We start from the raw sequence: 24,800 nt of genomic DNA, 5'->3' as shown, positions 1-24,800 counted from the left end.
GGGTGGGGGCTGGGCAGGGGGACATTACGGTCATGGGATGGTGGTTGGGGGGGAACACTCTGGCCACGGGATGGGGGATGGGTGGGGGGGCACTCCGGCCACGGGGTGAGGACTGGACGGAGAGACACTCTCGCCATGGGGTGGGGGCTGGGTGGGGGGACACTCCAGCCATAGGGTGGGGGTAGGGGGTGGGCAGGGGAAGCTACTCACAGCAGATGAGGAAGAGGACGAGCGCATGGCCCATGGCTTCGGGGCCCATGGCAGCAACTGGGCAGTGATGCTGCAGCCAGTGCTGGGCAGGAAACGCGGGTAGAACAGGAAACCAGAGACTCGCTGTCACGGAGTGTGGGGGAGTCCAGGCCCTGCACCCCTCTTCCTGGGATCCACTGAGACTCTCAGCCAGCCAGTAAAACAGAAGGTGTATTGGACAACAGGAACACAGTCCACAACAGAGCTTGTGGGTACAACCAGGACCCCTCAGTCAAGTCCTTCTGGGGGAGCAGGGAGCTTAGACCCCAGCCCTGGGGTTCCCTGTGTTCCTCCACCCAGCCCCAAACTGAAACTAAACCCACCCAGCAGGTTCCCTGCTGCAGCCTCCGTCCACATTCCTGGGCAGAGGTGTTACCTCCCCCTCCCCCTCCTGGCTCAGGTGACAGGCTCTCAGGTCTCCCATCCCCAGGGCACATTCCCAGGTCAACACTCCCCCCTCCCTGCTGAGTCACATCCTCACATCTCTCCCCCCTTCGAGACTGAACTGAGCGGGGTCACGCTGACCAGTGACCTGGGGAAGTTCGGGACCCCCTCTTCGGGACAGCGCATCCGCTATCAGGTTGGCACTTCCCTTCACACGGACCACGTCCATGTCGTAATCCTGCAGGAGCAGGCTCCATCTCAGGAGTTTGGCGTTGGCTCCTTTCATCTGGCGCAGCCAGGTCAGGGGAGAGTGGTCGGTGTAGACGGTGAAGTGTCGCCCGAAGAGATAGGGCTCTAGTTTCTTGAGGGCCCACACCATGGCCAGGCACTCCTTCTCGATGGCCGCGTAGTGTTGCTCCCGGGGTAGCAACTTCTTGCTCAGGTACACGATGGGGTGTCTCTCCCCCTTTTCATCCTCCTGCATTAACACCGCCCCCAGTCCCGTGTCGGAGGCGTCGGTGAACACCACAAAGGGCTTGTCAAAGTCTGGGTTTGCCAGAACTGGGCCACTGACCAGAGCCTCCTTCAGCGCCCGGAAAGCCACCTGGCACTGCTCGGTCCAGACCACCTTGTCTGGCTTCCCCTTCTTGCATAGCTCAGTGATGGGGGTGGCTATGGCGCTAAAGTGGGGCACAAATCTTCGGTAGTATCCTGCCATCCCAATAAAGGCTTGGACCTGCTTTTTGGTGTGGGGAGCGGGCCAGTCTCTGATCACCTCCACCTTGGCTGGTTCCGGCTTTAGGCGGCCGCTCCCCACCCGATGGCCCAGGTAAGATACTTCCGCCATCCCCACCTTGCACTTCTCTGCTTTTACAGTCAGCCCAGCCCCCTGGAGTCGGTCCAGCACTTGTCTAACCTGGGACACATGGTCCTCCCAGGTCTGGCTAAAGACACAGATGTCACCAATATACGCCACGGCAAAACTCTCCATCCCCCTCAGTAGCTGGTCCACCAGGCGCTGGAAGGTGGCCGGCGCTCCCTTGAGGCCGAAAGGCAGGGTCAGGAACTCATAGAGCCCCAGAGGGGTGATAAAGGCCGATTTCAGTCGGGCATCTGCATCCAGCGGCACTTGCCAGTAGCCCTTTGTAAGGTCCATGGTGGTAAGGTACCGAGCTCCTCCCAGCTTGTCTAGGAGCTCGTCCGGCCTGGGCATGGGGTAGGCATCAGATACAGTGATGGCATTGAGCTTCCGATAGTCCACACAGAACCGGACCGACCCGTCCTTTTTGGGGACCAGCACCACCGGCGAGGCCCAAGGGCTGGCCGATGGCTGGATCACCCCCAAAGCCAGCATGTCCCGGACCTCTCTTTCCAGGTCCTGAGCAGTTTTCCCTGTGACTCGGAAGGGGGAGCATCTTATCGGCGGGTGCGACCCTGTCTGCACCCGGTGGACAGTCAGATTAGTGCGTCCAGGCTGGTTGGAAAACAGCTGTCGGTACGGATGCAGCACCTCCCTGACCTCAGCTTGCTGGGCAGGGGTTAGCTGATCCGAGAGGGGAATTGTTTCCAGCGGGGAACCAGCTCTGGTCCCAGGGAATAGATCTACTAAAGGGTCATTTCCCTGCTCTTCCCACTGTCCACACACGGCCAACACCACATTCCCCCTGGCATAATATGGCTTCATCATATTCACATGGTACACCCGGCGGTGGTGCACCCGGTTCGACAGCTCCACCACATAGTTTACCTCATTGAGCTGCTTGACGACCTTGAAAGGGCCCTCCCAGGCGGCCTGTAGTTTGTTCTTTCTCACTGGGATGAGAACCATCACCTGATCCCCGGTGGCGTAGGCACGGGCCCGTGCCGTGCGGTCATACCAGACCTTCTGCTTCCTCTGGGCTCTGGCCAGATTCTCCCTGGCCAGGCCCATGAGTTCAGCCAGTCTCTCTCGGAAGATCAGGACATACTCCACCACTGACTCTCCATCGGGAGTGGCCTTCCCCTCCCACTCGTCTCTCATCAGGTCCAGGGGGCCCCTCACCCTCCTTCCATATAGCAGTTCGAAAGGCGAAAATCCGGTAGACTCCTGGGGCACCTCCCTGTACGCGAACAGCAGGTGCGGTAAGTACTTGTCCCAATCCTGCGGGTGCTGGTCCATAAAGGTTTTCAGTATCATCTTTAGCGTCCCGTTAAACCTCTCCACCAGCCCATTGGACTGGGGGTGATAAGCTGAGGCCCAGTCATGCCGGACCCCACATTTCTCCCACAAGCACCGGAGCAGGGCCGACATGAAGTTGGAGCCTTGGTCTGTCAAGACTTCCTTGGGGAACCCCACTCGGCTGAAAATGGTCAGGAGCGCATCGGCCACGGTGTCTGCTTCAATGGAAGCTAAGGGCACTGCCTCGGGGTAGCGGGTGGCAAAATCTACCACCACCAGAATGTATTTCTTCCCCGACCGGGTCGTCCTGCTGAGAGGCCCCACGATGTCCATGGCCACCTTCTGGAAAGGCTCCTCTATGATGGGCAAAGGTCTCAAAGCCGCTTTCCCCTTGTCCCGGGCCTTCCCCACCCTCTGACAGGGGTCACAGGATCGGCAATACTGCCGGACCGTGGTAAAGACCCCGGGCCAGTAAAAGTTCTGTAGCAACCTCTGCCGGGTGCGCCGGATTCCCTGGTGCCCTGCGAGGGGGATGTCATGGGCCAGGTACAGGAGCCTGCGGCGATACTTCTGGGGGACCACCAGCTGCCTCCTGATCCCACAGGACTCTACTTCCCTTGTGGGAGCCCATTCTCGGTACAGGAACCCCTTCTCCCACAGGAACCTCTCCTGGCAACCTCTCCTCATGGTCCGTCCCACACTGAGGTCGGCCAGGTCCCTGAGCTTCCGCAAGGAGGGATCTTTCCTCAACTCGGCCTGGAACTCAGCGGCTGGGGCAGGGACGGGGCCCGGTTCCCCCTCAGTGACCAGGGCTGAGGCCTCAGCCTCTCTGAGCCGTGCCCCTCGGCGCTCCCCCCCCACCAGGGTAGGGTCCTGCGCCTCCAGTGTGGTACCCTCCCCAAGGTCAGGGTGCAGTGCCCCTCGCCGGCTCTGGCTACGCGTCACAACCAGGGCGGTCTGGGGCTTGCTTGGCCAGTCCTCTAGGTCTCCCCCCATCAAAACCTCAGTGGGCAAATGGTGGTGTACCCCCACATCCTTGGGGCCCTCCTTGGCCCCCCATTTCAGGTGTACCCTTGCCACGGGCACCTTAAATGGGGTCCCGCCCACCCCTGTCAGGGTCAGGTAGGTGTTGGGCACCACCCGATCTGGGGCCACCACCTCAGGCCGGGCCAGCGTCACCTCCGCGCCCGTATCCCAGTATCCATTGACCTTCCTCCCATCCACCTCCAGGGGAACAAGGCACTCTCTCCGGAGGGACAGCCCCGCGCCCACCCTGTAAACCGAGCACCCTGAGTCCAGAGCCTCCAGCCCTCTGGCGGAGTTGGCCTGGGGTACTCTTCCCTCCTGAGCAGGTGGTAAACTGGCAGCCCCCCTTTTCTGGGTCGTCTGCCCCTCGTCCAGCTGGGTCCCTACCCAGTTAACCCTGGGTAGGTTGGGTCTGCTCAGTCTGTCCCTGAGCCCGGGGCACTGGGACCGTACGTGGCCCCTCTGGCCACAGTGATAGCAGCTCAGGTCACGTTGGTCCCCTCGAGCAGGTCGGAGGGGCTCGACGCTAGGCGTTCCCCGTCGGAGGGGGTTCTCCCTATTTCCCCGCTGGGAGGCCCCCTGGTGACTCTCTCTCTGCATCGGGGGGGCCTGTTCTTTTGGGACTCCCCCCGGCTACCCCCTGACCGACTGTTCACAAACTCGTCGGCCAGCTGCCCTGCGTGCTGGGGGTTCTCGAGCTTTTTGTCCACCCACCACAGCCTCAGGTCGGAAGGGCACTGATCATACAGTTGCTCCAGTACGATTAGGCTAAGCAGGTCCTCTTTAGCTCGGGCCCCAGCTGTCCACTTGCGGGCATACCCCTGCATCCGGTTGACCAGTTGTAGGTAGGTGACCTCAGGCGTTTTACGCTGACTCCGGAACCTTCTCCGGTACATCTCGGGGGTCAGCCCAAACTCAGGGAGCAGGGCCTGTTTGAACAGTTCATAGTCCCCTGCCTCCGCCCCTGTCATCCGGCTGTACACCTCCACGGCTTTGGGGTCCAGTAAGGGGGTGAGGAACTGGAGCCTGTCCGCAGGGTCAACCCTGTGCAGCTCACAGGCATTCTCAAAGGCCGTCAGGAAGCTATCTATGTCCTCCCCCTCCTTCCGCTGGGCCAGGAAGCACTTATCAAAGTTCCTTGCAGTCTTGGGTCCCCCCACACTCACCGCAGCCGGGGCCCCACTGCTCTTCAGCCTGGCCAGCTCCAGTTCATGCTGCCTCTGTTTCTCCTTCTCCTTACGCTCCCTCTCCTTCTCCTCCAGCTCATGTTGACGTTGTTTCTCCTTCTCCTCCTGCTCATGTTGACGTTGTTTCTCCTCATGTTGACGTTGTTTTTCATGATCCTCCAGCTCCCTCATTTTCATCTCCCTCTCCCATTCCAGCCGCATCCGCTCCAGGGATGGGGAGCTCCGCCGGGAGGATCCCCTGCTGGGTGCCGGGGTCAGGGTGCCCTCGGTATTCACTGGGCTTCCCCCAACCCCTTCCCCAGGCATAGGTAGGGAGGGTCTCGGGATGTCCTCGGCAGCAGTCTGACCCCTCCCAGCCCGGTCAGGCCCCAGGGCCCATGCTGCGTCTGCCGGGCGGCTTCCCTCAGGGACAGGGATCGGGTCATCCAAGCGATCCCTCTCCTCCAGCTGGGCAATCAGCTGTTCCTTGTTGGACCTCCCGATGCGCAGCCCCCTCTGCCTGCACAGCTCCACCAGGTCGCTCTTAAGGCGTTTAGCGTACATCTCCCTGCTGGCCACTCGCAGGCCGGGCAGCTTCCCACGGTTTCCAGGAAAAGCCCTTAGTGTGCCAGTCCTTCTTGAGGTCACCACCTCTTTGCCAGGGTCGAGCTGCAGACTCCTCCGCCCCTGGGACCGCTCGCTGCAATCCCCCGGGGGACCCTGTTACTGCAAAAGTCCTTCTCTCTGGTCACACATTCCCGGGGTTAACCGCCCCCCGAAACCGTCTCTCTCTGAATCTTCAGCACGCCTGGTCCCTGTCAATTCCCCTTCGTTTTACTGTTCCCCAGTCACTTACTGCAGGAAGCGCCGTTCACGGGGTGCAGTACATCCCACCGCTGCCACCAGTTGTCACGGAGTGTGGGGGAGTCCAGGCCCTGCACCCCTCTTCCTGGGATCCACTGAGACTCTCAGCCAGCCAGTAAAACAGAAGGTGTATTGGACAACAGGAACACAGTCCACAACAGAGCTTGTGGGTACAACCAGGACCCCTCAGTCAAGTCCTTCTGGGGGAGCAGGGAGCTTAGACCCCAGCCCTGGGGTTCCCTGCGTTCCTCCACCCAGCCCCAAACTGAAACTAAACCCACCCAGCAGGTTCCCTGCTGCAGCCTCCGTCCACATTCCTGGGCAGAGGTGTTACCTCCCCCTCCCCCTCCTGGCTCAGGTGACAGGCTCTCAGGTCTCCCATCCCCAGGGCACATTCCCAGGTCAACACTCCCCCCTCCCTGCTGAGTCACATCGTCACATCCGCTCAGCACGGCCCATATGTACCCTTGTGCTTAGCGCTGCCCAGACACAGAGCCACTGAGGTCAGGGCCCCGTCATGCCGAGCGCTGCCCAGACACAGAGTCACCAAGATCGGGGCCCCGTCATGCCCAGCGCTGCCCAGACACTGAGACACCGAGGTCGGGGCCCCGTCATATGGGGCACTGCCCAGACACACTCACTGAGATGGGGGCTGCATTGCATCAGGCCTTGTATTACCACTGTCAGCCATATTGTGAAGTCCATTCACCACATTCAGCTTGACCTCACAGCCAATAAGCCTCCGCTCCGAGTGCCCCACAGATTTGTGCTCACGGGGGCAGGGAAGTAAACCTCTAGATAGGAACCCCACAAAATGCCTTGCCTTGCCTTGCCTTGCCTTGCCTTGCCTTGCCCTGCCCTGCCCTGCCCTGCCCTGCCCTGCCTCGCCTCATTTCCAGACCTCCTATCCCCCTCCCTACCCATTTCATTATCCAACCAAATGACATTGCTTGTACACTCGGGGTGACCCCTCAGCCAGGCGGCTTCATGCCCCAGCCCCCTACCCCATCTTGAGTCCAGCGAGGATAATAACCTATTGTCACATTTACACACCAAAGTGTGAGCACTTGCCAAGTAGAGCAGCCAAACTCATCAGGTGGGACTATGGGTAAAAAGCATGTAAATCAGGCTGGACAGAGCAGGCTTTGCCTCCTCTCCCCTCTAGAGGGAGCAGAGAGCCCCAGCCCCTAGATGATAATTGGCCATTGGTTTAGGGACCGCAATCTTGGTGATTTTGTGTCTGGGCTGTGCCTGGCGTGAGGGTGCCCTGATCACAAGGAGGCAAAAAACACTGGTAGTGGGAAGGAACCTAAAGGAGAAACCTGGGAGGCAATTCTCCGCTCCCAGTTTGGATCTTCCCAAATGTTTTTCTGCTGGAGCTTGCATGGACGTCAACGCCTCTCAGGCGAAATGTTTCTTGGGGGCCTGGTGCCTGGGACGGCCCCTTTTGTGCCCGGCCCCAGCTGCTGCTCTCCTTGGGTCACTTGCTTGGGTCACAGTGCCCTCAAGGGGGGCAGGGAAACTCAGAGCCGCGCTCTCACCAGCCCCATGCTTGGCCTGTGCCCTCATGGTGCCCTACCTGTGGGGCTGCATTCTGCTGCGAAAGAGCTAGAGAATGGGGGGAGGGGGCAAAGGGACTTGCGTGCCTGAGTGGGGTCTCTAGCAATGGTATGGGGCAGGGGATGGGTCCTTGTCTCTAGGACTGGGACCCCCCCATTGGCTTCTCTAGGAGGGACAGGGCTCGGGGAGATGGTCTCATGCTCCAGCCAGGGCCACGGGGCTCCTCATGGCTCTAGCACTGGACTGGGACACAGGACACCTGGGTTCTAACCCTGGCTCTGCCATTGGGTGACCATGGGCAAGTCACTACCCTGCTCCATGCCTCAGTTTCCCCTGTACGAGGGGAAGGGGTAGAGTGGGGGCGGGGCTTGGGATGGAGGTGGGGGTTGAGAAGCCCTCAGGAAATCATAAAGTCGGTGCCTCTGTGCATGGCTGGCATGGTTCACGGTCGCCCAACATTGGCCCCCCAGTGTCAACGTGCCAGGCCCAGTTCCTCTTTCAGCTCTTCCAGAAGATCCGGCAGCTCTTTCCCCTACATTTCCTCATTTCCGTGCTCCCCTCTCATAACCCAATAGAGCCAAGAGACCGTCCTGTCGGCTGCCCCCTGGCACTGGCCAAGCCGGGCAGCTTCCAGCCCAAGGGAAGGAATCTCGGCAAATGTGGGTGCGTGCTCATTCCCTCATTGTCCCGCACTTCTGGGCAGAGCTGACTCCTTCGTGGCGTGCCAGGTGCTGGCTGGGGTAGCCCCTTGTTCTGGTTCTTCCACCTGCACTCCCATCCCTGTGTTTCCCGGCCCACTGCTTTTCCCAGGTGCCTGGTGTGACGAAGTGGGCATTTTCTGTCATATTTGCCTGAATCTGAGGCATGCCTCAGTTTCCCTATGTACATGGCATGGCTACCCAGCAGGTGCGAAAGGGTTAATACTGATCCTGGAATGGCACAGGAGGGGTGGGGGTGTCACCTCGCTGTGTGTGTGTGGTGGGGAAGGACTGGAATCATTGAAGAAGTGGCTCTGGCCGACCCAAATCAACCGAGGATTTAGCGACACCAAGAGAAGCCCCCAAGGACTGGACAATCAGCAGGAAACCCCGACTGGCAGGATCTGGGAGTGGAGCTGGAGAACATGGACTCAGGGGACTGAGAGAAGGAGCCGTTTGGAGGGACTCAGGAGCCTGGCCTGGGGCAGATGGGAGAGAGAGCCGGAGCCGGAGTCCATCAATGGCTCTGCGGAGGCTGCCAGTGTCGCTGCAAATCCCCCCTGGGCATTGCACCCTGGAGAGGCCGGTCCAAGCTTTCTGCAGGTGTCTGGCTGGGCTGCATTCACTGCAGGGAGCCACAGAGAGAGACAGGGCCTCCGGTGCCAAAGGGCCGGTCTTGGGGCAGCAGCTGGGAGCCCTGGCTTTTGCAGACCCAACCCAAGCCCAGCGACAGACCCGGGGAGAACAGGGAACATGGCTGGAAGTGACTGGGTCACATGGACCGAGCAGTGCGCGGGGTTGAATAAGTTGCCAGTCAGCTCCGTGCTCTGTGAGCGAAACGTGCGCTCCTCGCTCCTCTTTACGGAGCAGCCGGCCTGCCAGAGCACAGATCCAGGGCTAACTGAGGGGCTGATCTGATGGGAGTTGACCAAATCTGTGTTCCTGTGCCAGGCCATTCGGCTGGACCCAGAGGCAAACCTCTCCCAGAGTCGCCGTCTCACCCTCTGGCGCCTGCTGCTTAGAGTCCATTACAGAGCATCTGTGACTCCCCTCTTGGGAGTTCAGGCTGCGTCAGCTTCAAACCTGGCTTGTTTCTTAGATCTCTGAGTGCCAGCGAACAGGCCCGGGCCGACGTTCCTGGCTGCTGGCCACCCAGAGCACTGCCAGATTGTTCTCCCAGCCCCTTGCTTCAACCGGGCCCCTCCTCTCCTGGCAGCCCTCTGCCACCTCCCCCATCTCTAGTGCATCCAACAGAAGCTGCTTGGCTTTATTTTCAGGGCTCCTCACAGCCAACCCCTGGCAGACTGATCATCTCTCATTCACTCCCAGTGCTACCGTAATACACCTAGTAGATAATGTACAGCACCTAGTGCAGAGGTCCTAAGCCATGATGGGGCTCCCAGTGCTACTGTAATACACCTAGTAGATAACATACAGCTCCTAGCACAGTGGGACCCTGATCGATGCCTGGTGCTCCTACCACTACCATATTACACCTAATACATAAGAATAAACAACAACATTCTGGGCTGGGTTTGAACCAATCTTGAGTTTGCACTAATCCAGTGGAGTCCAATGGGATCTGGGTGCTTAATTTCCTTTGGCTCCTTTGCAAACCTTGCTCTGGAGCAGTGGCCATGGCTCGGTCAGAATTTCTGAGTGAAGCGCGTGTGGAAGGCAGCGTGTGTGTGTCCCCCTTCTGCCCCCTGCTGGAGGGGGTGCCCTGCGCTGTGTGTGTGTGTCCCCCTTCTGCCCCCTGCTGGAGGGGGTGCCCTGCGCTCTGTGTGTGTGTGTCCCTCCTGCCCCCTGCTGGAGGGGGTGCCCTGCGCTCTGTGTGTGTGTGTGTCCCTTCTGCCCCCTGCTGGAGGGGGTGCCCTGCGCTGTGTGTGTGTGTCCCCCTCCTGCCCCCTGCTGGAGGGGGTGCCCTGCGCTGTGTGTGTGTGTCCCCCTCCTGCCCCCTGCTGGAGGGGGTGCCCTGCGCTGTGTGTGTGTGTCCCTCCTGCCCCCTGCTGGAGGGGGTGCCCTGCGCTGTGTGTGTGTGTCCCTCCTGCCCCCTGCTGGAGGGGGTGCCCTGCGCTCAGTGTGTGTGTCCCCCTCCTGCCCCCTGCTGGAGGGGGTGCCCTGCGCTCAGTGTGTGTCCCCCTCCTGCCCCCTGCTGGAGGGGGTGCCCTGCGCTGTGTGTGTGTGTCCCTCCTGCCCCCTGCTGGAGGGGGTGCCCTGCGCTGTGTGTGTGTGTCCCTCCTGCCCCCTGCTGGAGGGGGTGCCCTGCGCTGTGTGTGTGTGTCCCTTCTGCCCCCTGCTGGAGGGGGTGCCCTGCGCTGTGTGTGTGTGTCCCCCTCCTGCCCCCTGCTGGAGGGGGTGCCCTGCGCTGTGTGTGTGTGTCCCCCTCCTGCCCCCTGCTGGAGGGGGTGCCCTGCGCTGTGTGTGTGTCCCCCCCTTCTGCCCCCTGCTGGAGGGGGTGCCCTGCGCTGTGTGTGTGTCCCCCCCTTCTGCCCCCTGCTGGAGGGGGTGCCCTGCGCTGTGTGTGTGTCCCCCCCTTCTGCCACCTGCTGGAGGGGGTGCCCTGCGCTCTGTGTGTGTGTGTCCCCCTCCTGCCCCCTGCTGGAGGGGGTGCCCTGCGCTGTGTGTGTGTGTCCCCCTCCTGCCCCCTGCTGGAGGGGGTGCCCTGCGCTGTGTGTGTGTCCCCCCCTTCTGCCCCCTGCTGGAGGGGGTGCCCTGCGCTGTGTGTGTGTGTCCCCCTTCTGCCCCCTGCTGGAGGGGGTGCCCTGCGCTGTGTGTGTGTGTCCCTCCTGCCCCCTGCTGGAGGGGGTGCCCTGCGCTGTGTGTGTGTGTCCCTCCTGCCCCCTGCTGGAGGGGGTGCCCTGCGCTGTGTGTGTGTGTCCCTCCTGCCCCCTGCTGGAGGGGGTGCCCTGCGCTCAGTGTGTGTGTCCCCCTCCTGCCCCCTGCTGGAGGGGCTGGGCCTGCTCTCAGTGTATTTCCTTCACAATCTCTCAAACTCCCAAACCTCATGTCTGATTTTTGCCCAAACATCACCAGAAAATTCACCTGCCGGGGGAATGTCTCTCCTGTGCCGCCACTCCCTCAAATCAAACTGGCTAGAAACAAACCTTCGTTGTCACTTGTGGCGACTCCCAACCCTGTCTCCGGGGTCTGGCAGCATGTCAGGGGCGACCCTTTTCTAACCTGGCTCCCGGCCAGGCCGAGAGCGGGGACAGAACCAGGAACCTTCAGGGAGAACAGCTGGGAACTTGGGCCAACTCCCCACCCTCTGCTGCGGAGCGGCCACTAGAGGGAGTTGAAGCCGCACATTTCACTCGCCAGCTTCCACTCACAAGGCCAATTCTCTCCACACAGACAGGCTGGCACCAGTACCCACCTCAGCCCAGTGACACCCAAGTTGGAGGGCATCAGTCATGGCGGGGGCTGGCTCCTACCCCTCTGCCCTGGGGCGGAGGACACAGACCCTGGGATTCTCAGATCCTGGTGAGTTTCAGTTAGAACTGGGTGAAGTTATGCAGCCTAAAGTTGTTTGGGGTGAAATGTACAGATGTGACGACACAGGGACCGTTAGGAAATCTGGGTCAATGGGGCTGAATTATTTCAGCTGTGGGGGAAAAAATGCAGGCACCATCCAAATGTTTGTCTCCCCATTTCTCAACAGCAACGGTTTGGTTTTATGATGGAAAACAATTGGAAAGTTCCTTTTGTTTTATTCCCATGGCACAGAGCGCTCAGCTCCGCAGGGAAGGGACACGGATGTTTTTGTTTTGTTTTCTTTTAGGGTGAGCCAGGGTGAAATATTGGGACAACAGGAAACAGGGTCGTCGAGAGGACAGATCCCCTAATATTGGGACAGTCCCAGGACAGCTCATCACCCTATTTCAGTGGTCCTCAAACTGTGGGGCATGCCCCCCTAGGGGGGACGTGGAGGATCATCTGGGGGGTATGTAGTGGCCCTGAGAGCCCCCATGGGGGGTCAGGAGGGAGCACCACCCAGCCCTGCTCTGCCCCTAGCTTTGCTCTGGCCCTGCCCTTCACCCCAGCCCCTGGCCGTGGCTTCAGCCCTGTCCCTGGTTGCAAGCCCAGCCCCTGGTTCTGGCCACAGCCCCTGTCCCCAGCCCCTGGTCCCAGTTGTGGCTCTGCTCCCAGCTCCTGACCCTGGCTGTAGCTCCGTTCCCACTCTGGGGGGTGGGGGTGTGGACCCATTCCACTACTGTTAAGGGGGGCGCGAGGAGAAAAGTTTGGGCATCCCTGCCCTATTTTATTTTTACTTTTCCATTCGCTGACAAGTTCAAAAAATCCCCTTCTGGATGGACCCACCCTGAATCCACCCTCTCCTCCCGCGCGATATTTTGGAATAGCCGGAGAACCAAAAATCTTGGAGTCCCCGTGACTAGTTCTCTGAAAACTCAATCTACAGCAGAGACCGAACAGGCCAGCTGTATGTTAGGGACCGTCATTTAGGAATAGGATAAACAAGACAGAAAATATCGCAATACTGCTATCTAAATCTATGGTGCACCCACACCTTGAATGCCGCACCTGGTTCTGGTTGCCCCAACTCGGAAAGGCTATCCTTAGCGGGAAAAGGTTCAGAGAAGGGCAACAAAGATGACTCAGGTTATGGATCAGCTTCCGTATGAGGAGAGACCAAAACTATTAGGGGTGTTCACCTTGGAAAAGAGACACCTAAGGGGGGATATGATAGAGGTTGATCATAGAATATCAGGGTTGGAAGGGACCTCAGGAGGTATCTAGTCCAACCACCTGCTCAAAGCAGGACCAATCCCCAATTTTTGCCCCAGATCCCTAAATGGCCCCATCAGGGATTGAACTCAGAACCCTGGGCTTAACAGGTCAATGCTCAAACCACTGAGCTATCCCTCCTTCTGTGAGCTATCCCTCCTTCCCTCATGCTGGTGTGGAGAAAGTGAATATGGAATTACTTACCACTTCACATAACACAAAAGCCAGGAGTCAGCCAATGAAATCCATAACACAAACGAGAGGCAGTCCTTTCTCACCGAGTGCAACATTAACCTGTGGAACTCACTGCAATTGGATGTTGTGGAGGCCAAAAGCATAATAGGGACCAAAAAAGAACCAGATAAGATCCTGGAGGCTAGGTCCATTGATGGCTATTAGCCAAGAGGGTCAGGGACACAACCCCGTGCTCGGGGGGGATGCTAAACCTCTGGCTACCAGTAGCGGGGGTGCATCACTGCATAATCACCCTATTCTGTACTCTCCCCATAGGCTCTGGTATGGGCCCCTGTCATAGACAGGATACTGGGCAAGATGGACCATGGTCTCACCCAGTAGGGCCATTCTTAATCTGTGATTTTTCCCGGCTCTAATTTTGGTTCCCACCTTTGGCTCAGAGAGGCTGAAAATCCTGCAGGTTCCATGGGGCGAGCACCCATGGGAGACTGTCTATGACCCAGATGAGGCTTGTTAATTACCACCAGGAACAGAGGGGTCCCCGTGGAGCTGATCCTCTGCCCCGGGCAATCAGAGAGCTCTGTGCCAGGGGGACCACGCCACAGGCCCTCCAGTGCCCCTCTGGGTCGTCCCTTGCGCTGCAGAGGGTTTCTGGGTCTGATCTTCTGGTACCGACGGCTTCATTAACAACCGCAGCCGGGTGCTGGCTTTGAGTGTGGAAGCCAGGATGCTTCCTTGCGGATTGGATTCAGGAGACGGATGAAAAACGCACTCTCTGGAGGGTGAGGTGGGGATCTTCCCCCACCCAGGACTTCAGGTATGTGCCAATCTTCAATAAGAGGGTAAGCAAAACAATTTGGCAAGTCCCTATCTAGCAGCCATCTCTGCTCTGTGTCTCTGCAGCTGGTTGACGCAAAGCTCCTGAGCAGTTAACGTAGCCTATTCTGGGTGCCGGAGCCTGACCCCACAGCTCCGGCTGGGTCTGAGCCTTTCCTCTTTGCCACTGATTTCTATGTGACGCCCCCGCTGGTGCAGACCCGTCAGAGAAGAATAGGGGTGAGACGTTTCTTGGTGTGTCTTCATTTCCCTCTTGCAGAGGAAGGGTCTGTTATTACAGCGGGGGGAACGGTCTCCAACAGGCATTTCCCTTCTCCCCTGGGAAAATGCCCTTCTGTCTCTGTCCAAACTTTCCGCAGGAAGCCATCGCTTTCCACGATATTTCATGCGGGGGGGAGGAGGGGGGAGCAAATTGGTTCGGCCACTCTTTCGGTTTGTCATTTGGAGACGGCTTTTCCTTTCGACTCGTGTTTGGTTTCCGGGATGGCACAACACAACAGAAGGTGATCTTTGGTTTAGACGCCGAAAGGGGGACAGCGTCGCGGTTTAACAGCAACAAAACCTGGCGAAAATGTTCTTGCGCGGGGAAGTGTACAGATTTGACGTTTTGCAATGGAAACCAGTTTCCAAGGGTCGGAATCTCCCAAGACACGGATGTTCTGGTCCCCGTTCTCCAGGCAGTGCTGGAGGGGAGATCGGATTAGATGGTCACGATGGGTCTGGTCTGGGGCTTGGAGGACCTTGGTTCAACTCGCTGTAAGCCAGGGGCAGGGCGGACATAATACTCCGTTCTCCCACGGCATTCTGAGGGGGTTCAGAGACCCCATGGCCAGAAGGGACCACTGTGATCCTCTAGTCTGACCCCCTGGATAGCAGAGGTTGGAGAACAGCCCTGAATTCATTCCTGTCGGAACCAGAGGCGAGCTTTTAAAGAAAGAGCCCATCCACTACACCCGCTTACAACACACTGGAGAGGGGTCAGAGAAGAGCCAGGTGAATGGCGAAAGGATTTGAGAGCAAGAGACTCCCGGATCTCAGTCTAGTTAGCTGAACAAAGAGACGCTTCGGGGCGACTTGATCCCAGTCTGTGAGTATCTCCATGGGGAACAAATATTCAGTAACAGGCTCTTCAATCTAGCAGAGGAAGGGCAAACACTGTCCAATGGATGGAAGTTGAAGCGAGATGGTCACGACTGGTCTGGTCTGGCCTTGCAGTCTATGGATGGAGTGCGAAAGAGCTTGGTAAAACGCAGGCTGGGAGGGGATGCGATTGCTCCCCATAAATACGCCAGGGGGGTGAACGGCAGGGGACCCTGATCTCAGTTGGGGCTTGCAGGTGCTACCCTAGTGCTACGATTGAGCCCAGTTGTACCCAGTGCCATCGAGACCCGTAAGGAGAGACAGGCCCTGTTCTGGAGAACTTCCAGTCTAAATCTCAAGCTGTAGCTGCTCAGGGGCCCTTTTGGCGTAGTAGCCGCCTCCATGCCCCGCAGCGATCGGAAGCAGTTCCTGGGATTCGGAACGCATCCTGACCTGGATTTGCGGAGGTGCTGAGCACCAGCAGTTCCCTCTGCCTTCCATGGGAGATGGGGGAGCTCAGGTGTTGTCACTTTAGCCAGCACCAATATCTGCTTTGTTTCCTTTGACGCTTGGCCAGTGCTGCTTTTCTCGCTCAAGTGATCGCTGAAGAATGTTTTGCTTCCCCGTAACCTTGCTTTGTTAGCACAAGGAGCTGTGAAGCCTGGCCAATAATGCCAAGGTCACTTGGTCTTAAGCAGCATCTGGCATATGAGTAAATGCTGGTGATAGGTATCTGCTTTATGCTTTGGAAAGATCTCTTAGTAGGGGGCTGTCATCACTATAAAGGGAAGGGTAAACACCTTTCTGTATACAGAGCTATAAAATCCCTCCTGGCCAGAGGCAAAACCCTTCCACCTGTAAAGGGTTAAGAAGCTAAGGTAACCTCGCTGGCACCTGACCCAAAATGACCAATGAGGGGACAAGATTCTTTCAAATCTGGAGGGGGGGTGGGGACAAAGAGTTTGTCTGTCTCTGTGATGCTTTTGCCAGGAACAGATCAGGAATGCAGCCTTCCAACTCCTGTTAAGTTAGTAAGTAATCTAGCTAGAAAATCCCCAGGAAAGGGGGTGTAGGGCTTGGGGGGATATTTTGGGGGAAGATGTCTCCAAGTGGGCTCTTTCTCTGGTTTTTGTGTAAGACTCTTGGTGGTGGCAGCATACGGTTCAAGGACAAGGCAGAGTTTGTACCTTGGGGAAGTTTTTAACCTAAGCTGGTAAGAATAAGCTTAGGGGGTCTTTCATGCGGGTCCCCACATCTGTACTCTAGAGTTCAGAGTGGGGAAGGAACCTTGACAGGGGCCCTCTTGGTATTTCCTTGCTAAAGCTTCCAATGGCTTATATGGTGGGATTTGCCTTTCCTTTGTCTCTCCTCCTCCCAATACTTTTCCTCACCGCCCTCAGGTTTTTAATCCTTTTGCCTGTAAACAAGTTGAGTGCAACGTGCCTGCATGGGCATACGTGAGCGCTGTTGTCTCCCAGCCATGCGGTTGGTGTTCGAGTTTGAGATACAACAATCAGCTGAAAGAAGAACAGGAGTACTTATGGTACCTTAGAGACTAACAAATTTATTTGAGCATAAGCTTTCGTGGGCTACAGCCCCCTTCATCGGATACACAGAATGGAACATATAGTAAGAAGAGATATATATACCTACAGAGAAGGTGGAAGTTGCTTAGGGCTGCGACTCTGAAAACAATCAGCTGGTGAGTGAAGCTATCTTAGGAGGAGTGTTGCAGAGTGTAGCTGAAGTGATGAGGCTGGAAGATCCATTGACAGCTTTTGTGGGGGAGAAGTAGGGGCTGAGGGGTTAAAGGTGGAAAATGCACCAAGTGTGGAGGGGATCACGGACTCTTCAGTGTGGCTGGAGCAGTCGTCGATCAACTCTGTGCTCCCCTTTCTCCTCCTGGGCTCCACATTCTTTCTAGCACCGCTTATGCGGCAGCGCCGGTTTCCTGTGAGCAGGTGCGTGCCTCGGCTAACAGGTGACTGGTCTACGGGAAAACACAGGACACTTCCCCAAATGGTTGATGATTAGGGCAGCCGGAGAGGCAGGTGCAGTTGTTCTGGTTGTGTGGTGAGGAGAGCTACGCTGCACTACAAGTGGAATGCCTTTTTTCCGAGCCGTTGACGGTGGGGAACTTGAACTGAGATTTCAGGTTGTTTTTGAAAAAGTCCAAATTCCCTTCCGGCCACTTCATAGTTGTCTGTGTGCTGTGACCCCGCCAGTCTGTCTTCTGGCCCTCTGCTTGACTGCACATTAAGGACAAGTGTAATGCTTAAGAAACTGTTCTAGGTGTCTGGTCTGCAGTGCCCCAAAGACGCTCAAGCAGAATCCCTTTCAAGGAGTCGCAATCTAGGGAGAGCAATGCTGGCAATGCAGTTTTACTTCAGTTATCATTTCCTTGGTTTTTTAAATGGATTTGTTCTTGCATCAAACAGAGGCTGTGCAGCTTAATGGCTGAAGCAGGGAAGCCGGGAGCCAGGATGCCTGGGTTCTATCCCCAGCTCTGTGGAGGGAGGGAGCAAGGTCTAGAGTTTAGAAGAAGGTGGGATGGGGAGTCAGGATGCCTGGGTTCTATCCCCAGCTTGTGCTGAGGTGGCAGCAGAGTCCAGCCCCAGCTCTCCCGTTGCTTTGCTGAGTAAGGCTGAATGAGCCGCTTCACATCTCTGCCTTAGCTTGCCCCTTGGCAATATGGCTACTAGGCTCTGGGCTTTCCAGAGCACCGAGAAGCTTAATTAAAGTTTGGAAAAGACTACACACGCCTTGGATAACAGGTCTTAATATGTGTGCAGCAAAGCAGTTTCGGATGGGGATGAGAGAAGGGTTATACTGGGTTCACACCTCATAAGGCCACAAAACCTCCTTCCTCCAGGAGAGCAGGTGCTATATACATAAGCAGCAGTGGGAAGTTTTATTTCCAGGGGCCACCACGTTGGGTACCATCAAGAAGAGGGATGCTATTGGCACAAACTGAGCCTACACCTGAAGAGTAGGATGTATTTGCCTCTCTAGCCTGTGGAGGAATGGGTAATCTTGAACCAGGGGTACGTCTGATTCTTACTTGCTGCCCACCCAGCCTACTGGGGACCCCATGTTCAGGTAGACTTATGTGAGAAGTGACACTGACATTTCTCTCTTGCTGCCATGCCTCTGCAGCCTGTTTGTGAATATCCAAGAGTGAGAGCTGCAGGCTTGGCAGGCTGCCTGGTCCCGTACTGCTGGCACACAGTCTGCAGCCAACCAAGTGGTGCAGACACAGTTGTCCTTCATTCCCCGGCCTCCTCACCAGTTAGTTGTTGACTACAACTGGTATCTCCCCAGGTTAACAAAGGAACTGGGCTAGCCCCAGGGTACCAATGTACACAGTTTTAATTATCACCGTGGCTCTAACTAATCAGCATGTGCCTAAGCCCAAATACTTCCGGCCTTAGCATGGTTGCCAAATAGCATCTCTTATGGACACAGGTCTCTGCCCCTCGTTAATAAAGCACCATGTATACTGAACAGCACCCCATAGGTAATACTAGACGCATCGGTAGTGCCCTTGAACAAGCAATTTCCAGTGCTCCCTATGCTCCAGCATGGCAACTTCACTGACCCCCCTCACAGGTTTATAGGCACAGAGAGAAGTCCCAGGTACTGCAGCGAATTGGTGGCAGAGCTGAGGGTAGAACCCAGGTGTCCAGATTTCCATTTAGTGCCGACCACTAAACCATATTGTGTATATCTTGGATTGGATCAGCTAGGGATTTACCCAGAGTATCTCTTCCAATTAATAGCACATGGTAGCTAGCTATTAGTGACCATGTTTATTACAGTGCCTAGGGACTGACCGGAGTCCGTTGTGCTGGGCACTGCAAAGTGTAGCTCTGCATTTTCTTTAGCATTTAACCATGTGTTTAGGTGAACGAGTGCAGAGCTGGCTCAGTACAGTGGAAAAGGAAGACATATGGGACTCCTTTCTTCTTTATACCTCAATTTCCCTGTCTGTAAACTGAGGGCCATCATACACACTTTTCTTTGTAAAGTGCTTGGAGTTCTCTGGATGAAATGAACAGCCTTCCAAGGGAAGCAGTGGGGGCAAAAGACCTATCTGGCTTCAAGATTAAGCTCAATAAGTTTATGAAGGAGATGGTATGATGGGATAACATGATTTTGGCAATTAATTGATCTTTAACTATTCATGGTAAATAGGCCCAATGGCCTGTGATGGGATGTTAGCTGGGGTGGGATCTGAGTTACTACAGAGAATTCTTTCCTGGGTATCTGGGTGGTGAATCTTGCCCACATGCTCAGGGCTCAGCTGATTGCCATATTTGGGATCAGGAAGGAATTTTCCTCCAGGGCAGATTGGAAGAGGCCCTGGGGTTTTTTCGCCTTCCTCTGCAGCATGGGGCACGGGTCACTTGCTGGAGGATTCTCTCCACCTTGAAGTCTTTAAACGATGATTTGAGGACTTCAATAGCTCAGACATAGGTGAGAGGTTTATGGCAGGAGTGGGTGGGTGAGATTCTGTGGCCTGCATTGTGCAGGAGGTCAGACTAGATGATCATAATGGTCCCTTCTGACCTTAATGTCTATGAGTCTATTGGCCCTCGGACAAATGGGGACAAACTGGCCAGGAATAAGCAGAGGCTGGAAATGTGAAGGAGGGAGAACCTCCACCAGAGGGAGGTTCTGGGGTAGGAGAAGTGGGGGCCCAACAACCAAACTGGTTTGAAGATGGAGCATGATAAATTCACCAAGCAGGACACGAGGACCGTCGGCCATCGCAGGGGCTGGGCTCGCCCCAGGAGCTCCTATTCTACATGAGTCGTGCTGCCGAGTCTCCTGCTGTCCGGGTTGCTCTCAAAGGCCCAGCCACTGGGGTCAGGCAGTCATGGGAGACGCTTGGCCTTTGTTGAAATAAAAGAGCGGGCTTTGAATCCTCCTAGCTGAGGAGTGAAGCCGGGAATCATGGCCCGAGCACAAACCCTGGAGGCAAAGAAATGACTCGCCAGTGGTTCCTTTGATAAAACCGATCTCCTGGGTTGAAAGCCGACCAGGGGATGGTTCTGAAGTCTGGCTTGTGAGTTTTGGCTGCCCGGCACGGGTGAGACTGAGGAGACGCAATAAAAGGTGCGTTGGTAACCTGGGTTATGTAGAAATGCAGCCAGGACACTTGGCTAAACAGGGTGCTTGGTCCTGCATGATGCGTGGTCCTGCTGTGAGTGCAGAGGACTGGACTTGACAGGCCATGTGTGCAAAAAATTTCTTCTGTGCAAATTGTTGTGCTATTGTGCAAATTTTTGTGTGTGCGGTGTTTCACTGTGTGCGTGGGTTTAGGATCTGTGTGCGTGTGCACACGTGCACAGCTTAGAGGGAACAGTGGACTTGACCTCTCGAGGTCCCTTCCAGTCCTACCATTCTATATGTGTGCATTGTCACTGCAAAAAATGCATGTTCCTTGTACGTTAGCCCCAGGGACCATAGGCTTGAATTCTGGTCATGCCTGCCCTGTCTTCACTAGCATTGCAACCCCTGCTCGCCAGATGTGGCTAGCCCATGCAGGCTAACCCATTCTAGGAACACACCTTTTTTTTTTTCTTTTTTTTCTTCTTTTCTTTCTTTTTTTCAGTGTAGATATATCCTAGCATGACTGGAGTCTGATCAGAGCTGCTAACCTGCGTTAAAAGCCAAACAGCTGTGTCTTCATTGTTATTTTAACCTGGGTTAGCTAACCTGAGTAAAGTTTGTGGGGTAGAAACTCATCGAGCTCTGGTTTGGTTTCTTGCCTTCACCTCCTCCTCTTGTGAGGCTGCTCCAGAACCTGCCCGCTGACGGGGGGCGGGGGGGGAACATGCTCCTGGTTTCCAGCCTCATGTGGCTCCCAGCCAGCGTATCCCCATTTGCCCTTCGGTCACATCGTCCGTCACAAATTCATAGATTCCAAAGCCAGAAGGGACCAATGTGATCGTCTAGTCTGACTCCCCGTATAACCCAGGCCAGAGAATTCCTAGCGCAGAGCTTTCAGGGAAACATCCAGCTTGAAAATTGCTAGTGATGGAGAATCCGCCACGCCCTTGGTGAGTTGTTCTGATGGTTAATTACTCTCCCCATTCCAAATGGACACATTGTTTCCAGTCTGAATTTGTCTAGCTTCAACTTCCAGCCATTGGATGGTGTTAGACCAGTGTCTGCTAGATTGAAGAGCCCACTATGAAATATTTGTTCCCCATGTAGACACTTATAGACTGGAATCAAATCCTCCCTGGACCTTCTCTTTCTTAAAATAAATAGATTGAGTTCCTGGAGTTTATCCCTCACAGGCAGGTTTTCTAATCCTTCAGTCATTCTCCTGTCTCTTCTCTGACTCATCACTGATTTATCAGCATCCTTCTTGAATGGTGGACACCAGAACTGGACACCGGATCCCAGCAGTGGTCACCCCAGGGCCAGATCCAGGGATACAATAACCTCTCCGCGCCTACTTGAGATTGCTCTCTGCATACCCCAAGATTCCATTGGCTCCTCTGGCCATACTGGGAGCTTGTGTTCAGGTGATTATGCACCATGACCCCCCAAAACTTTCTCAGAGTCCCTGCTACCCAGGAGAGTCCGAGGGTTGTACCAGGACCTGGGCATACAATACAGTCTCGTTTCTTTGTTCCTGGACGTCTGCATTGATGTTTAGCCATATGAAAAATTCTGCTTCAGTAGTGGATCCCCTTCCGGGTGTTCACCTCGCAGCGGGATGGATAGACCTTCCGGTGCTCCTCTCAGCTCGTATTCCGGCCTAAACAGGCCCCGTTCTGCCAGTTCCTTCTTGGGAGATCAGGGCGCCGACCCCCACTCATCCCAGCTCCTGTCCAGTTGGAATCCTCCTTCTTGAATGCGGGGGGCAGGTGTTGGACGCAGTATTACAGATGAGGCCTTACCGGTGTCTTCTCCAATTGTTGGAGGCTTCTGGACATCCCGTCCTCAGCTTCCGCCCAGTACTCTGTGCCCAGCAAATCGCTCTGGGCGGGCAGGAGAGGTGGGATCTGGGGTGGGACACAGGGGCTGGTTATACAGGGACCCCTCTGCTGGTGCTGAGCTGCGGCCACCTCTGGAATGGAGCACAGGGGCTCTTTAACAGCATAAAGCAACACTACTGCAAGAGTTTGGGACAGGAAGTGATAGAGAAACCAGCTGAGAGCGCAGAGGGCTTGGCCAGGAATCTGGGCTGTGTGTGGGTGTGGGAGTGGGGGTGGAGGATGGGATGTTTCAGGGGATCTTTAATGACCAGGAAGTTTCAAAAGATTTGACAAATATTTTTTGCAAATGCAGGATAAGGAAGAAGGGTAGGGAAAGAGATACTTGCTAATAGCCCAGTGAGTAGGGCATTCTCCTGGGAGGGGGGCACCCCAAGTACAGATCCCTGCTCGGAGTCAACCCTGACTGCAATGGGGTCAGGGCTGGCTTCTGATCTCAGTCCCCCTGCGGTCAATCTGGAGTTGACCCTGAAATTCAGAATGACCCCAGGGGGCTGAGATCAGAATCCAGCCCTGCCCCCACTGCAGTCAGGTGTTACTCTGGATTGATCCAAGGAGGCTGAGATCAGAACCCAGCCCTTCCCTCAGTACAGTCAGGTGTGACTCTGGATTGACCCGGGCGTAGCCAAGCCCCCGTTGAGTCTGCCTCAGAGTCCGGCCTGTGTTATCCCCCCGCTCTCTCTTCCTGCAGGCAGACAGAGGCGATGCGGGGTGAGAACCGCACCTCGGTCTCCGAGTTCATCCTGGTGGGTCTGTCCAGCCAGCCGCGGATGCAGCGCCTCCTCTTCGCGGCCATCCTGGCCACCTACCTGGCCACCCTGGCGGGCAACCTGCTGATCGTGGGCCTGGTGCGGGCCGACTCGTGCCTCCACACCCCCATGTACTTTTTCCTCAGCCACCTCTCCTTCCTGGAGATCTGCTACACCAGCTGGACCGTCCCCCAGGCTCTGGCCCACCTCCTGACCCATACCAAATCCATCCCCTTTGCTCACTGTGCTGCCCAGATGTACCTCGCCCTCTCGCTCGGCAGCTCCGAGGCCATCCTGCTGGCCGCCATGGCCTACGACCGCTTCGTCGCCGTGTGCCGGCCGCTGCGCTACACCGCCCTCATGGGGCGGAGCCGTTGCTGGGCGCTGGCCTTGTCCTCTTGGGCCAGTGGGTTTCTCCTCTCGGTGGTCAACGTGGCCTGTGTCCTGCGGCTGCCCTTCTGCGGGCCCAACCGGGTCAACCACTTCTTCTGCGAGCTGCCGGTGGTGCTGGAGCTGGCCTGCACCGACAGGCGCCTCACCGAAGCCGTGGTCTTCGGGGCGGCCGTGCTCATTCTGCTGCTCCCGCTGGCTGTCATCCTGGCCTCCTATGGCCTCATCCTGGCCTCTGTGCTGCAGGGGCAGGTGGCCGCTGGGCGACACAAAGCGTTCTCCACCTGTGCCTCCCACCTGGCCGTGGTGACCATCTTCTATGGCACCGTCATCTCCATGTACATGAGGCCCCGCTCTGGCACCACCCCCGACTGGGATAAGCACATCGCTGTCTTCTATAACGTGGTCACGCCGGCCCTCAACCTGCTCATCTACACCCTGAGGAACAAGGAGGTCAAGGGGGCCATGGCCAAGCTGATGTACAGGGCCGGATGGGCCAAGAAGTCTTAAGTGTGGCCAATAGGCCATGCTACCTGAATGTGGACCTAAAATGAGGGGGCACTTGGGACATGTCTTGGGGTGAGAGCTGGTTGGGAAACAAAGGGGTTTCCACAGAATATTTTTGTCTTAATTTTCCATAGTGGAGGAAAAAAAATTATTAAAATTTTTTTTTGGCCTAAATTTTCCACAGAAAATGTCAACAGAACTGATTTTTTTTATTCTTCGTCTGAAGTTTTCACAGAACATGTTGGCAAGAGGGAAAATTTGTCTTTTTCTCCCTAATTTTTCCACAGAATACATAGATGGAACCATAAATATCCCTTTTCATCTACACTTTCCACAGAAAATTTCAGTGAAAGAGAAAATATTTGTTCCTATTTGTACTTTCCACAGAAAACATCAATGGAACAGAAATTTTTCATTTCCCTCTTAATTTTCCAGAGACAATAGTGTTGGCTGTGAAATTTTTTATTTTTGGTTACATTTTCCACAGAAAATATTGATGGAACCGAAGTGGTTTGTTTTCAGCTAAATCTGTCCTCAGAAAGTTACCTTGAAGTGGATTTTTTTTTTGTTTTTCTCTGACTTTTCCACAGAAAATTTCAATTTTGGTTCGTGAAAATTTTAATACTGGAAACTTTCTGCCAAATGGTGAAAAAATTTTCACCAATGGATGAAATTTTTTGGCTAAAACCCCTAAATATTTCAATTCTGAAATGCCATCATGTTGCCTCATGTGTCCATTCTCCTCTATGGGTTGGGCTCTCTGCTCAGACTACATCTCCCTTGAGACACTGTGGTTTCTCCTCTTGGACAGGGGTGGTGCATCATGGGAATGCTACGCTGTAGTTCATCGTGGGAGATGTAGTCCAAATGGAGAGCCCAGCCTATAGAGGAGAATGGGGACATGAGACAAGCGAACTACAATTCCCATAAGCCATCACTGTGGCATTTCTGAATCAAAATATTCCATTTTCCAAGCAGTCACGTTTTTGCTGAAAAAACTGACATTTCACCAAGGGTTGGTGGAAAAAAAAATGTTTCAGAGAGGAAAAAACCCCAACAATTTTCTGTCTAAAAAAAGTACTTGATGGAAAACTTCCTCCCAGCCCTAATGCAACGCTGAAATGCCACAAGCCATTGGCGAAAGGTCCCCTTCTTTGCAAACAGCTCTCACCTGAGAC

The 24,800-nt window shown here is 55.7% G+C and overlaps 1 protein-coding gene and 1 pseudogene across 3 annotated transcripts in view; one reads left to right on the top strand and one right to left on the bottom strand.

The window, feature by feature from the left end:
* The window catches only part of LOC311511978 (leukocyte immunoglobulin-like receptor subfamily A member 2), an 873,498-nt pseudogene that overhangs the window by 665,380 nt on the left and 183,318 nt on the right, over positions 1–24,800 (bottom strand). The window lies entirely within an intron of this gene.
* LOC311511541 (olfactory receptor 2D2-like) lies at positions 11,474–23,755 on the top strand. 2 transcript variants are annotated; one of them, XM_084612223.1, is made up of 2 exons: positions 11,474–11,588; positions 22,668–23,755. In XM_084612223.1, exon 2 carries the CDS (start codon positions 22,681–22,683, stop codon positions 23,623–23,625), a length of 945 nt encoding a protein of 314 aa, XP_084468349.1. In that variant the 5' UTR covers positions 11,474–11,588; positions 22,668–22,680; the 3' UTR covers positions 23,626–23,755. The 2 variants fall into 2 exon arrangements, with proteins under 2 accessions (XP_084468349.1, XP_084468350.1); XM_084612224.1 differs by lacking the exon at positions 11,474–11,588 and adding an exon at positions 15,957–15,994.

Source organism: Lepidochelys olivacea (genome assembly GCF_965140295.1).
Source record: "Lepidochelys olivacea isolate rLepOli2 genome assembly, chromosome: 23".
Classification (NCBI taxonomy): Eukaryota; Metazoa; Chordata; order Testudines; family Cheloniidae; genus Lepidochelys; species Lepidochelys olivacea.
This window is presented reverse-complemented; position numbering and strand designations above follow the sequence as displayed.

Bases quoted from the DNA above. Each gene is read 5' to 3' on its own strand.
- LOC311511541 (XM_084612223.1), top strand. From the start codon at position 22,681: ATGCGGGGTGAGAACCGCACCTCGGTCTCCGAGTTCATCCTGGTGGGT.